This window comes from Pristiophorus japonicus, chromosome 8, assembly GCF_044704955.1.
Source record: "Pristiophorus japonicus isolate sPriJap1 chromosome 8, sPriJap1.hap1, whole genome shotgun sequence".
NCBI lineage: Eukaryota > Metazoa > Chordata > Chondrichthyes > Pristiophoridae > Pristiophorus > Pristiophorus japonicus.
In genome coordinates this window covers 241269416-241283731 of record NC_091984.1, presented here as the reverse complement: position 1 = coordinate 241283731, position 14316 = coordinate 241269416, and the positions used below count along the sequence as shown (strand labels likewise).

At 49.9% G+C, this 14316-nt stretch overlaps 1 protein-coding gene across 2 annotated transcripts in view; it reads right to left on the bottom strand.

Annotated features, from left to right (window-relative positions):
* LOC139269098 (V-type proton ATPase 116 kDa subunit a 2-like) overlaps positions 1–14316 on the bottom strand; it is a 78554-nt gene that overhangs the window by 27663 nt on the left and 36575 nt on the right. For both annotated transcript variants that reach the window (XR_011594158.1, XM_070888197.1), the window contains exons 6-13: positions 9917–10043; positions 9020–9102; positions 8341–8434; positions 6970–7182; positions 5266–5416; positions 4478–4617; positions 3284–3441; positions 2113–2203 (exon numbers count right to left, since the gene is read on the bottom strand). Coding sequence is in view for 1 of the 2 variants with exons in the window: in XM_070888197.1 (XP_070744298.1) it covers positions 2113–2203; positions 3284–3441; positions 4478–4617; positions 5266–5416; positions 6970–7182; positions 8341–8434; positions 9020–9102; positions 9917–10043 (1057 nt within the window). In the remaining variant the exon portion in view is untranslated. The remainder of the gene's footprint in view (positions 1–2112; positions 2204–3283; positions 3442–4477; positions 4618–5265; positions 5417–6969; positions 7183–8340; positions 8435–9019; positions 9103–9916; positions 10044–14316) is intronic.

Genomic DNA, 14316 nt, shown 5'->3' with positions numbered 1-14316 from the left:
CTGCCCCTCCGACAGTGCGGTGCTCCCTCAGTACTGCCCCTCCGACAGTACGGCGCTCCCTCAGTACTGCCCCTCCGACAGTGCGGTGCTCCCTCAGTACTGCCCCTCCGACAGTGCGGTGCTCCCTCAGTACTGCACCTCTGACAGTGGAGCACTCCCTCAACACTGCAATGGGAATGTCAGCCTGGATTTTTTTGTGCTCAATTTCCTGGAGTGGGACTTGAACCCAGAACCTTCTGACTCGGAGGCGAGCGTGCTGCCCACTGAGCCACAGCCGACACTGAAAGGGATGTGTTTGTAACTAGATAGGTGTGTGAAGAGTGAAAGGGGACAGGGCAATGAGTGCGTGTGGACAGGAAGAGAGAAGGAACTTGCTATTGAGGGAGTGCAGCGAAGGTTCACCAGACTGATTCCCGGGATGGCTGGACTGACGTATGAGGAGAGACTGGATCAACTGGGCCTTTGTACACTGGAGTTTAGAAGGATGAGAGGGGATCTCATAGAAACATTTAAAATTCTGACGGGACTGGACAGGTTAGATGCAGGAAGAATGTTCCCGATGTTGGGGAAGTCCAGAACCAGGGGACACAGTCTAAGGATAAGGGGTAAGCCATTTAGGACTGAGATGAGGAGAAACTTCTTCACCCAGAGAGTTGTGAACCTGTGGAATTCCCTGCCACAGAGAGTTGTTGAGGCCAGTTCGTTAGATATATTCAAGAGGGAGTTAGATACGGCCCTTACGGCTAAAGGGATCAAGGGGTATGGAGAGAAAGCAAGAAAGGGGTACTGAGGGAATGATCAGCCATGATCTTATTGAATGGCGGTGCAGGCTCGAAGGGCCGAATGGCCTACTCCTGCATCTAATTTCTATGTTTCTATGTATGAAGGATGTAACATACGGCTTCCTAGAATAGTACAGCACAGGAGGCCATTGGGCCCATCCAGTCTGTGCCGGCTCTGTCGAAGAGCAACCCAGACAGTCCCACTCCCCCCGCTCCTTCCCTGCACTTTTTTTCTCCTTCAAGTATTTATTCCCACCATAGGCCGTCCCTCGAACAAGGATGACTTGCTTCCACGAGTGTTCACAGATATTTCGATGAAGGACCCGATGTTCCAGTCCTGAACTCCAGTTGAGGGGGTGGAAGATGCCTGTGTGTGGATTTATTTAACGTGGTGTGACCAGCCACCACACGGGCTTGACAGAGCTCGGCCTTGATCCAGGGGCGAGGATTAACCAGGACGACTGGAGACCTGCTCTGCTGCACGGACCCAGTGCACACATGTCGCAGTGTGGGCTGGGCCGTGTGCCCCTGGACTTATCCAATTCCCTTTTGAAGGCCGTTATTGAATCTGTATCCACCACCCTATCAGGCAGCACGTTCTAAATCCTAACCACTCGTGTGGAAACGTTTTCCTTATGTTGCCTCTGGTTCTTTTGCCGATTACCTTAAATCTGAGCCCTCTCATTATCGACCCTTGAGCCATTGGGAACAGCTTCTCTTTATTTACTCTATCCAAACCCTTCGTAATTTTAAACACCTCGATCAAATCTCCTCTTAGCCTTCTCTGCTCTAAAGCGGAGAATCTCAGTTTCTCCAGTCTGTCAGGTAACTGTAATCCCTCATTCCTGGTTTAAAAACTTGCATAAGAACATAAGAAATAGGAGCAGGAGTCGGCCATTTGGCCCCTCAAACCTACTCTGCCATTCAATAAGATCCTGGCTGATCATCGACCTTAACTCCACCTTCCCGCCCGATCCCCATATCCCTCGATTCCTCCAGAGTCCAAAAATCTATCGATCTCAGCCTTGAATATATTCAGAGACTGAGCCTCCACAGCCCCCTGGGGCAGAGAATTCCAAAGATTCCCCACCCTCTGAGTGAAGAGATTCCTCTTCATCTCAGTCCTAAATGGCCAAGCCCTTTCCTGAGACTGTGACCCCTGGTTCTAGACTCCCCGGCCCGGGGGAAACATTCTCCCTGTATCTACCCTGTCAGATTGACTGGACCTGTGGCAGCCACTCTCGGTCTGACTGAGACTCGACACACATCACTCTCCGATTGCTGCTGTGCCCGTGCAATCGAGAACCAATTTACAGCCGAGAGCACTCACCGGATCAACACCGAAGGGATAGGGTCCTTGGAACACACCAGTGATGTTGGGATCCAAGCTCAGAAAACGATTATGTTGAACATGGTCCCACCTAAGAGAAACCCACTCATCAAATCTGGAACTTCGACAGAAGTTTGATCAAGTCTGTATTTTAAACATCATCCGTAACATTATTACATCAGTTTTTTAACAAGACAAATGAATTTGTAAAGCATGTTTAAATAAAACCGTCCAGACTGTGAGAACCTGTGTTACTGCTCCATTTACTGATTGTAACTTGATTGCTTTACTGTATTACAGTTCATACAAAAGCCACATATTTTACAAAGCCAGCGATTCACACAATGCGCAGGAACAGAACTCCAACTCTGTAAACACACGCCTGAAACTTGGGCAAAGGCAAGCAGCAGGAACACAGGCCCAGTCACAGCCCGTCACCTCAACAAGCCCAACATCGCATCAGGTGGTCGACCCACACCATGCCCCCACCCCGTGCCCTGTGCCCCCGCGCCCAGACACGCGCCCCCCCACGCAGAGTGCCTGTCCCCACAGCCCCCCCCCCCACCGCCCTCGGCCACAATTGACGGAGATAATTGCGAAGGATCGGGTTTGAATTGATATTGAAAAGTGGATTCGGGCTGTCCCAGTGCGGGACTCTCCCGCTCTCCCCCTCTCCCCCTCTCCCGGTGCGGGACTCTCCCCCTCTCCCGGTGCGGGTCTCTCCCCCTCTCCCGGTGCGGGACTCTCCCCCTCTCCCGGTGCGGGACATTCCCCCTCTCCCGGTGCGGGTCTCTCCCCCTCTCCCGGTGCGGGACTCTCCCCCTCTCCCGGTGCGGGACATTCCCCCTCTCCCGGTGCGGGACATTCCCCCTCTCCCGGTGCGGGACATTCCCCCTCTCCCGGTGCGGGACATTCCCCCTCTCCCGGTGCGGGACATTCCCCCTCTCCCGGTGCGGGACATTCCCCATCTCCCGGTGTGGGACTCTCCCCCTCTCCCGGTGCGGGACATTCCCCCTCTCCCGGTATGAACACTGTGTATGGGTCTCGGGATCACCTGTAGTCCACTGTACAGTGTGAATGTCGATGTACAGGACGTTAGGGGAGCCCGTTCTTTCCACCCCATTACACTCACACACGTTATTCAGAAGTTTATAATCACCCACATACGTACGTCCAAATGTTACTATCAAACATTTGTTTGACACTCCAGCCAGAGCCAAATATATTCAAGGACTTTGAAAAGCAGTCATTGTAGATAAGGCCAGTGTACAGGGAAAAGGTTCCCATCATCAGGATGATATAACGGCCATCAAAAAACATGTTCCAGATCTGTTAGCGATAGAAACAAGAAGTTAGTCCTGCTCAGTAACCAATTCACTGTAGCCTCAGTTACCGAGATACAGAATTCCTCGAGAAACTATGTTAAACGTGCAACTCTCGTCCACTATACTGGAGATATTGGAACACAAGCTAAACACCATGGCGCAGCAAATCGGAAATCCAAACAGTGCACGCTGGAAACAGCCTGCAGCATCTGTGGAGGGAGAGACAGAGAGTTAACTTTTCAGGTCAATGACCCTTTGTCAGAACTGGTGGGAGATCAGTGAGCTGAAACGTTAACTCATTCTCTCTCCACAGACGCTGCCCGAGTGATTCCAGTCATTTCCCTTTTTATTGAAGATATTAAAACTTGCTTAACCACTGAAAAACAAGTGTCATAAAATATCGCGTCTTTTGTGACCTCAGGATGTCCCAAAGCGCTTTACAGCCGATGATGCACCGTGTAGTCACTGATGTATTGTGGGAAACGCGGCAGCCAATTTGTGCACAGCAAGCTCCCACACACAGCAATGTGACAATCAACAGGTAACCCTTTTTAGTCACGTTGGTGGAGGGATAAATATTGGCCCCAGGACACCGGGGAGAACTCCACGGCGGACAAGGGAGGGCCAGGCTGGGGAGGGGGGGAATGAGGAGGGGGAGGAGTGCCGAGGAGGGGGAGGGGGAGAGGGGAGCGAGGGGGAGAGGGGAGCGAGGGGGAGAGGGGAGCGAGGGGGAGAGGGGAGCGAGGGGGAGAGGGGAGCGAGGGGGAGAGGGGAGCGAGGGGGAGAGGGGAGCGAGGGGGAGAGGGGAGCGAGGGGGAGAGGGGAGCGAGGGGGAGAGGGGAGCGAGGGGGAGAGGGGAGGGGAGGGGAGGGGAGCGAGGGGGGTAGTGCCGAGGAGGGGAGGGGAGGGGTGGGGTGAGGAGATTCTCTCCGACACTATTCCGATGAGTCGTCAAAAGTCTGACATTGTCGGGTTTTTTGGATCTGGGTCCAATCCTGTGACCAGGAACGCCCGGCTAACATTCAGCCCCTCGGTCTCACCTCGTTCCTCGTGCGCTTCAGTTTCGGGTTGTTCTCACACAGCACCATCCACAATGCAAACACAGACATGATCAAACCATGGCCAAAGTCGCCAAACATCACCGCGAAGAGGAACGGGAAGGTAACGATTGTGTAAGGGCCTGTCAGAAAGCAAAAACACCATCGCTTCTGTAGAGACTGGACATTAGCAGGGAGCAGTCACTGGATACAACCGTCAAATCAAAAAATCATCGTCATACAAGACAAATACATGCACCCCGCACCCGATCGGGATATTCTGTAAACCACTGCATAAAACGTACAGCCCAGAAACAGGCCATTGGGCCCCATCGCTCCGTGCTCCATACCAGCCCCCTCCCACCCCTCTCCATCTCACCCCATCACCATATCCCTCTATTCCTTTCTCCCCCATGTGTTTATCCAGCTTCCCCTTAAATACATCGATACTATTCCCCTCAACCCCTCCCTGTGGCAGCGAGTTCCACATTCTCACCGCTCTCTGGGTAAAGAAGTTTCTCCTGAATTCCCCGTTGGGTTTATCAGTGACTGTCTGATATTGATGGCCCTGAGTTCTGGTCTCCCCCACAAGTGGGAACACCCTCTCTGTGCCTGCCCTCTCGAACCCCTTCATAATCTCAAAGACCTCCATCACCTTCTGTTTGAGAGAAGAGAGCCCCAGCCTTCTAAATTCATCCTTCTAAATATTTGCTGAACTTTCTCCGGTGCCTCTCTACCCTTTTTGCAACACGGAGACCAGGACTGTGCACAGTGCTCCAAGCTGCACGTACCTGGATTAACTTCCCGGTAGTTTCCAACTCCATAAGCATCCACGATATTCTGAAACCCGGAGGTGAATTTATTGGTCCTGAGGAGTGTTGGGGGAGTGTCTGTCGTTGGGATTCGGTTCACAAACGATGGAACCGTCGCGCAACTTTTCCTCTGGAAAAAAACATGAATTATTACATCCCTTCATCACTACAATTATCTAAAATATCCAGAAACCACCAAATCATCTCCAATAGGAAACTAAACACGAGTGCTGGGGGCTAATCGGGGAGAGAGAGAGAATGAGAGAGAAAACAGAGAGACAGAACGAATGAGCGCACAAGAGAGAGAAAAAAAGAAAAGAGTACAAACAGACTGCAGTCGGACAGTCTGGCTTCCCTCAGTGTCGCGTCTCGAGACTCGCCACTTGGGTAAGGCAACTGAAGGCAACATTCTCTGGAATTCTACTCCAGCCGCAAAGCATCTCCAGGAGAGGGAAGATAAGGCAAAGAGAAGGAACGCTGTCTGCTCTCCCTGAACATTGGCGCTGCCAATGAGGAGCCTGCTCTGCCGGGGCACGGGCTGGGAATCTGGGGCTGTGGGTGTTACGTTTTCTGACTCACACAACTGGAGGTTAGAAGAATGAGGAGTGATCTCGTACAGGATTCTGAGGAGGATTGACAGGGTAGATGCAGGGAGGATGTTTCCCCCCCGGGCTGGAGAGTCTAGAACCAGGGTCACAGTCTCAGGATAAGGGGTCGGCCATTTAGGACTGGGATGAGGAGGAATTTCTTCTCTCAGAGGGTGATGAATCTTTGAAATTCTCTGCCCCAGAGGGCTGTGGAGGCTCAGTCTCTGAGTATATTCAAGGCTGAGATCGATAGATTTTTGGACTCTCGCGGAATCAAGGGATATGGGGACAGTGCGGGAAAGTGGGGTTGAGGTCAAAGATCAGCCATGGTCTCATTGAATAGCGGAGTAGGCCTGAGGGGCCGCAGGGCGGAGCAGGTCCGAGGGGTCGTAGGGCAGAGCAGGCCCGAGGGGCCGCAGGGCGGAGCAGGCCCAAGAGCAGAGTAGGCCTGAGGGGCCGCAGGGCGGAGCAGGTCCGAGGGGTCGTAGGGCGGAGCAGGTCCGAGGGGTCGTAGGGCGGAGCAGGCCCAAGAGCAGAGCAAGCTCGAGGGGCCGCAGGGCGGAGTAGGACTGAGGGGCCGCAGGGCGGAGTAGGCCTGAGGGGTCGTAGGGCGGAGCAGGCCCGAGGGGTCGTAGGGCGGAGCAGGCCCGAGGGGTCGTAGGGCGGAGCAGGCCCGAGGGGTCGTGGGGCGGAGCAGGCCCGAGGGGTCGTGGGGCGGAGCAGGCCCGAGGGCGGAGTAGGCCCGAGGGCGGAGCAGGCCCGAGGGGCCAACTTCTGCCTAAGTTCTTGCAGGGACCGAGGCACACAACAAACCTCCCCAAAACCTGCCACCAAATTGAGATCGAATACAAGGATCGCTGAAGTGGCAAGTGGAAAAGGTCAGCCTGGTTTAGCAGGAAGGATTATTGTGACTCTGACATTAAGGCACGGTGTAGGGGCAGGGCGGCTGGGGGCGAGGGGGACACATCGCACTCTGCTGTAGAATACTCCACAATGGATGGCCAAGTTGGAAAAATTAAAAGCAAACACACATTGCTTTGGGAAATTGTGACTTCTGCAGCCGATAGATATAAAAAGAACATTAAACAGCACTCACAGATCCTTCTTCCAATGCTTGCCGAACTTTAGACAGATCAGCCATGGGACACCAGACCTCAGCAATCAGACACTTATTGGTGACGTCAAAACTGCAGAGGTTCAGGATATGATAAATGGCCTTCATCTTCTTCACCTGAATTAGCCATGTGTGGATGGACTCAGACGCCTTGGACAGAACCTGCTGCAGGTATTCCTCGGTTTTGTACAATACCTGAGGGAACAGGTAACAGGGGTCAAAAGAACATAACGCCCTCCCCGGTATGTTACAACGGTGACTGCACTCCAAAACTACTTCACTAACTGTAAAGCACTTTGAGACGACCGGTGGTCATGAACAGTGCTGTATAAATGTAAGTATTTCTTTCATTCTGAATCCCCCCCCTCCCCCCCATATAAATCATTCACAACTAATTCAGATAATCAATTCTGACTGTTTATAAGTAAATGAACTGGGCAACTCAGTAGGTATCACTCTCACCTCGGAGTCAGAAAGTCACAGGTTCAATCCTCACTACAGACTTCAGCACATAATCCAGGCCGGCACGCTCAGTGCAGTACTGAGGGAGCGCCGCACTGTCAGAGGGGCAGTACTGAGGGAGTGCCGCACTGTCGGAGGGGCAGTACTGAGGGAGCGCCGCACTGTCGGAGGGGCAGTACTGAGGGAGCGCCGCACTGTCGGAGGGGCAGTGCTGAGGGAGTGCTGCACTGTCGGAGGGGCAGTACTGAGGGAGTGCTGCACTGTCGGAGGGGCAGTACTGAGGGAGTGTCGCACTGTCGGAGGGGCAGTACTGAGGGAGCGCCGCACTGTCGGAGGGGCAGTACTGAGGGAGCGCCGCACTGTCGGAGGGGCAGTACTGAGGGAGCGCCGCACTGTCGGAGGGGCAGTACTGAGGGAGTGCCGCACTGTCGGAGGGGCAGTACTGATGGAGTGCCGCACTGTCGGAGGGGCAGTACTGAGGGAGTGCCGCACTGTCGGAGGGGCAGTACTGAGGGAGTGCCGCACTGTCGGAGGGGCAGTACTGAGGGAGTGCCGCACTGTCAGAGGGGCAGTACTGAGGGAGTGCTGCACTGTCAGAGGGGCAGTACTGCGAGAGTGTTGTACTCAGTACTGTATTTCAAATGAGATGTCAAACCAAAGCATGTCTGACTGGACCAGAGGATGTAAAAGATCCCATCGCACTATTTGAAGATAAGCGGGGAGGTCTCCCAGAGTCTTGGCCAACATTCCTCACAGAGTGAACTCCAGCTGCATTTTATTGTACAGGAAATAACTGGCACAAACTTCCGTTACAATTTGTAGAGTTTACAACCAACAGAAGGAACACGAAAAGCCCAGCCCGAACCCAGGTGAAAATGTGCAGCAACGTACTGTGGTGAGATCTTGGATTCGAGAGTTGAGTCCGACCACAATGTCTTTCCTCTCCTGGTGTGTGTTGGGATAAGGGTAGACGTGGCAGTGATAACTGCAAGTAACGGTTTTCAATTAGAATAGCTCAACTTTATTTACATGCACATACTATTATGTAAGTTGCTGCAAACACAATGCCTTCTGTCCCCACCCACTATTTGCTCACTGGAGAGAGCAGTGGGACAGCTCGCACCCTTGGCCAATGCTGTTCTTTAACTGGCCACAGGGGGGTGTGAGAGAGCTGCCCTGAGCTCAATCCCCAGCGTTGTGTCCTCCCTGTGTCTGTGGACATTGTGCGGGGAGAGCCGGGCTGGATACCAGCACCCAGCTACTGCTTAGGATGATCAGTCACCACCAAGCAGCACTGCAGTATTACTCTTCAATGTCTTATCCTGAGCCGCCACGATAGTGTAAAACGGCTTGTTCAATTGCTGAATTGATTGATCAACATAACGTAGAAACTGTTCAAAATCAAAAAGGAATTGGGTATATACTTACAAAGGAAACATTTGGAGAGCTATGGGCAAAGAGCAGGGGGTGGGGTGAGACTAATTGGACTGGCACGATGGGCAGAATGGCTATATGTATAATTCTTTCTGTGCTGCATAACTCTATGATTCTACGAAAGGGTTTTTCTTACCAATCGCATATCTTCTTCACCTTCTGACCAATCTGCTCACCCCAGTACGACACTAAAAACACAACCCACTTCACATCTTCACCCTAAACATGGAAACATGGATTTAAAAAATGCTCAGGAGAGAATGAGAGAGAGAGAGAGAGACCGAGACAGAGAGAGAGACCGAGACAGAGAGAGAGAGGTCGAGACAGACAGAGAGAAACAGAGAGAGATAGAGAGAAAGAGAGAGAGAGAGGGACAGAGAGAGAGAGAGATAGGGAGAAACAGAGACAGACAGAGACAGAGACAAAGATAGCGAGATAGACAAAGACAGAGAGAGAGACAGAGACAGAGAGAGAGAGACACACACACACAGAGAGAGAGAGAGACACAGAGAGAGAGAGAGAGGGACAGAGAGAGAGGGGGACACACAGAGACAGAGAGACACAGAGAGAGAGAGAGAGAGAGAGAGAGAGACACAGAGAGAGAGAGAGAGGGACACACAGAGACAGAGAGGGACACACAGAGACAGAGAGGGACACAGAGAGAGAGAGAGAGAGAGACACACAGAGACAGAGAGGGACACACAGAGACAGAGAGACAGAGAGAGAGAGAGAGAGAGGGACACAGAGAGAGAGAGAGAGGGACACAGAGAGAGAGAGAGAGAGGGACACACAGAGACAGAGAGGGACACACAGAGACACAGAGAGAGAGAGAGAGAGAGACACACACACAGAGACAGAGAGGGACACACAGAGACAGAGAGGGACACACAGAGACAGAGAGGGACAGAGAGAGAGAGAGAGACAGAGATAGAGAGGGACACACAGAGAGACAGAGAGAGACAGAGACAGAGAGGGACAGAGAGAGAGACAGAGAGAGGAACAGAACACAGTCCACCTCGCAGTCAATACTCACAGAGTCTGGATCTTCCAGAGGGATCTCTAGCTCCTCGTATGTAAGGATTGTATAACCCTTACAAACTCGCCACAGCATTCGCTCAAAAGGCCCAATCTTCCATGGGTGAATGACACCTGCTATAAACCTACAGAAGAAACATTTCATAAACTGAGCTAGAGACACAGCCAAGAAGCAGCAGCAGGATTCAGCCTCGAAAGCATCATGCATCTTAACGGGAGTCAGTGGGCCAGGCCATTGGTTTACGGTTTCCATGGAAATGAAAGTTTTGATCCCCCAAACTCCAGGAATGATCCCGGAATACATAAGAACGTAAGAAATAGGAGCAGGAGTCGGCCATTCGGCCCCTCGAGCCTGCTCCGCCATTTAATAAGATCATGGCTGATCCGATCATGGACTCAGCTCCAGTTCCCCGCCCGCTCCCCATAACCCTTCACTCCCTTATCATTCAAAAATCTGTCTATCTCCACCTTAAATATATTCAATGACCCAGCCTCCACAGCTCTCTGGGGCAGAGAATTCCACAGATTTACAACCCTCGGAGAAGAAATTCCTCCTCATCTCCGTTTTAAATGGGCGACCCCTTATTCTGAAACTATGCCCCTAGTTTTAGATTCCCCCACGAGGGGAAACATCCTCTCTGCATCTACCCTGTCAAGCCCCCTCAGAATTTTATATGTTTCAATAAGATCACTTCTCAGTCTTCTAAACGCCAATGAGTATAGGCCCAACCTGCTCAACCTATCTTCATAAGTCAACCCCTTCATTTCAGGAATCAACCGAGTGAACCTTCTCTGAACAGCCTCCAATGCAAGTATATCCTTCTTAAATAAGGTGACCAAAACTGTACGCAGTACTCTAGGGTGTGGCCTCACCAATACCCTGTACAGTTGTAGCAGGACTTCTCTGCTTTTATACTCTATCCCCCTTGCAATAAAGGCCAACATTCCATTTGCCTTCCTGATCACTTGCTGTACCTGATACTATGGTTTTGTGTTTCATGCACAAGGACCCCCAGGTCACTCTGTACTGCAGCACTTTGCAATCTCTCCCCATTTAAATAATTATTTGCTTTTTTATTTTTCCTACCCAAGTGGATAACCTCACATTTTCCCACATTATACTCCATCTGCCAATTTTTGCCCATTCACTTAGCCTGTCTCTATCCCTTTGCAGATTTTGTGTGTCCTCCTCACAATTTGCTTTCCCACCCATCTTTGTATCATCAGCAAACTTGGCTACATTACACTCGGTCCCCTCATCCAAGTCATTCATATAGGTTGTAAATAGTTGAGGCCCCAACATTGATCCCAGTCACACCCCACTAGTTAGTTTGCCAACCTGAAAATGACCCATTTATCCTGGCTCTCTGTTTTCTGTTAGTTAGCCAATCCTCTATCCATGCTAAACATTACCCCCAACCTCGTGAACTTTAACTTGTGCAGTAACCTTTTATGTGGCACCTTATCGAATGCCTTCTGGAAATCCAAATACACCACATCCACTGGTTCCCCCTTATCCACCCTGCTCGTTACATCCTCAAAGAACTCCAGCAAATTTGTCAAACATGATTTCCCTTTCATAAAACCATGCTGGCTCTGCTTGATTGTATTATGATTCCAGAATAATGGACTCCAGCATTTTCACCAACGACAGATGTTGGGCTAACTGGTCTGTAGTTTCCTGCTTTCTGTCTGCCTCCTTTTTTAAATAGGGGCGTTACATTTGCAGTTTTCCAATCCACTGGGACCTCCCCAGAATCCAGGGAATTTTGGTAGATTACAACCAATGCATCCACTATCTCTGCAGCCACTTCTTTTAAGACCCTGGGATACAGGACATCAGGTCCACGGGACTTGTCCACCTTTAGTCCCTTTAGTTTTCCTAGTACTTTATCTCTAGTGATAGTGATTGTTTTAAGTTTCCCGATCACAATTGCCCCTAGATTATCCATTATTGCGATGTTTGTATCGGTCTTCTACCATGAAGACCGATACAAAATATTTCTTCAAAGTTTCTGCCATTTACTTGTTTCCCAAAATTCCCCAGTCTCACTCTCTAAAGGATAAACGTAGGTCCCTTGCAGTCAGAATCAGGTGAATTTATCATGGGGAACAAAGAAATGGCAGACCAATTGAACAAATACTTTGGTTCTGTCTTCATGAAGGAAGAGACAAATAACCTTCCGGAAATACTAGGGGACAGAGGGTCGAGTGAGAAGGAGGAACTGAAGGAAATCCTTATTTGGCGGGAAATTGTGTTCGGGAAATTGATGGGATTGAAGAGCGAAAAAAAGCCCGGGACCTGATAGTCTGCATCCCAGAATACTTAAGGAGGTGGCCCTAGAAATAGGGGATGCATTGGTGACCATTTTCCAGCAGTCTATCGACTCTGGATCAATTCCTATGGACTGGAGGGTAGCTAATGTAACACCACTTTTTAAGAAAGGAGGGAGAGAGAAAACAGGTAATTATAGACCGGTTAGCCTGACATCAGTTGTGGGGAAAATGTTGGAATCAATTGTTAAAGATGAAATAACAGTGCATTTGGAAAGCAGTGACAGGATCGGTCCAAGTCAGCATGGATTTATGAAAGGGAAATCATGCTTGACAAATCTTCTACAATTCTTTGAGGATGTAACTAGTAGAGTGGACAAGGGAGAACCAGTGGATGTGGTGTATTTGGACTTTCAAAAGGTTTTTGACAAGGTCCCACACAAGAGATTGGTGTGCAAAATTAAAGCACATGGTATTGGGGGTAATGTATTGACGTGGATAGAGAACTGGTTGGCAGACAAGGAAGCAGAGAGTCGGGATAAATGGGTCCTTTTCAGAATGGCAGGCAGTAACTAGTGGGGTGCCGCAGGGCTCAGTGCTGGGACCCTAGCTATTTACAATATACATCAATGATTTAGATGAAGGAATTGAGTGCAATATTTCCAAGTTTGCAGATGATACTGAGCTGGGTGGCGGTGTGAGCTGTGAGGAGGATGCTAAGAGGCTGCAGGGTGACTTGGACAGGTTAGGTGAGTGGGCAAATACATGGTAGATGCAGTATAATGTGGATAAATGTGAGGTTATCCACTTTGGTGGCAAAAACACGATGGCAGAATATTATCTGAATGGCGTTAGATTAGGAAAAGGGGAGGTACAACGAGACCTGGATGTCATGGTTCATCACTCATTGAAAGTTGGCATGCAGGTACAGCAGGCGGTGAAGAAGGCAAATGGCATGTTGGCCCTCATAGTTAGGGGATTTGAGTATAGGAGCAGGGAGGTCTTACTGCAGTTGTACAGGGTCTTAGTGAGGCTTTACCTGGAATATTGTGTACATTGGTATTGGTCTCCTAATCGGAGGAAGGACGTTCTTGCTATTCAGGGAGTGCAGTGAAGGTTCACCAGACTGATTCCCAGGATGGCAGGACTGACATACAAGGAGAGACTGGATCAACTGGGCCTTTATTCACTGACGTTTAGAAGAATGAGGGGGGATCTCATAGAAACATATAAAATTCTGACGGGACTGGACAGGTTAGATGCAGGAAGAATGTTCCTGATGTTGGGGAAGTCCAGAACCAGGGGACACAGTCTAAGGATAAGGGGTAGGCCATTTAGGACCGAGATGAGGAGAATCTTCTTCACTCAGAGAGTTGTTAACCTGTGGAATTCTCTACCGCAGAGAGTTGTTGAGGCCAGTTCGTTGGATATATTCAAGAGAGAGTTAGATATGGCCCTTACGGCTAAAGGGATCAAGGGGTATGGAGAGAAAGCAGGAAAGGGGTACTGAGGGAATGATCAGCCATGATCTTATTGAATGGTGGTGTAGGCTCGAAGGGCCGAATGGCCTACTCCTGCACCTATTTTCTATGTTTCTATGTTTACTTTAGCTGCTCTCTTGCTTTTTATATACCTGTAGAAGCTCTTATTGTCTGTTTTTATATTTCTTGCTAGTTTACTCTCATACTCTATCTTCTCTCTCTATTATTTTTTTAGTCATCCTTTGCTGGTTCCTAAAAATTTCCCAATCCCCTGGCCTTCCACTAATTTTCACAACATTGTATGCCTATGTTTTCAATTTGATACCATCCTTTACTTCCTGAGTTAGCCACGGATGGTTCATCCTTCTCTTAGAGTCTTTCTTTCTCACTGGAATATATCTTTGCTGAGAGTTATGAAATATCTCCTTTCATGTCTGCCACTGCTCATCTACCATCTTACCCTTTAATCTATTTTCCCAGTCACCTTTGGCCAAATCTGCCTTCATACATTTGTAATTGCCTTTATTTAAGTTCAGGACACTAGTTTGAGACCTGGTTTACGCTCAAACTGAATTTGAAATTCTACCATGATCCCAAAAGGATCCTTTAATATGAGATCATTAATCAATCCAGTCCCATTACA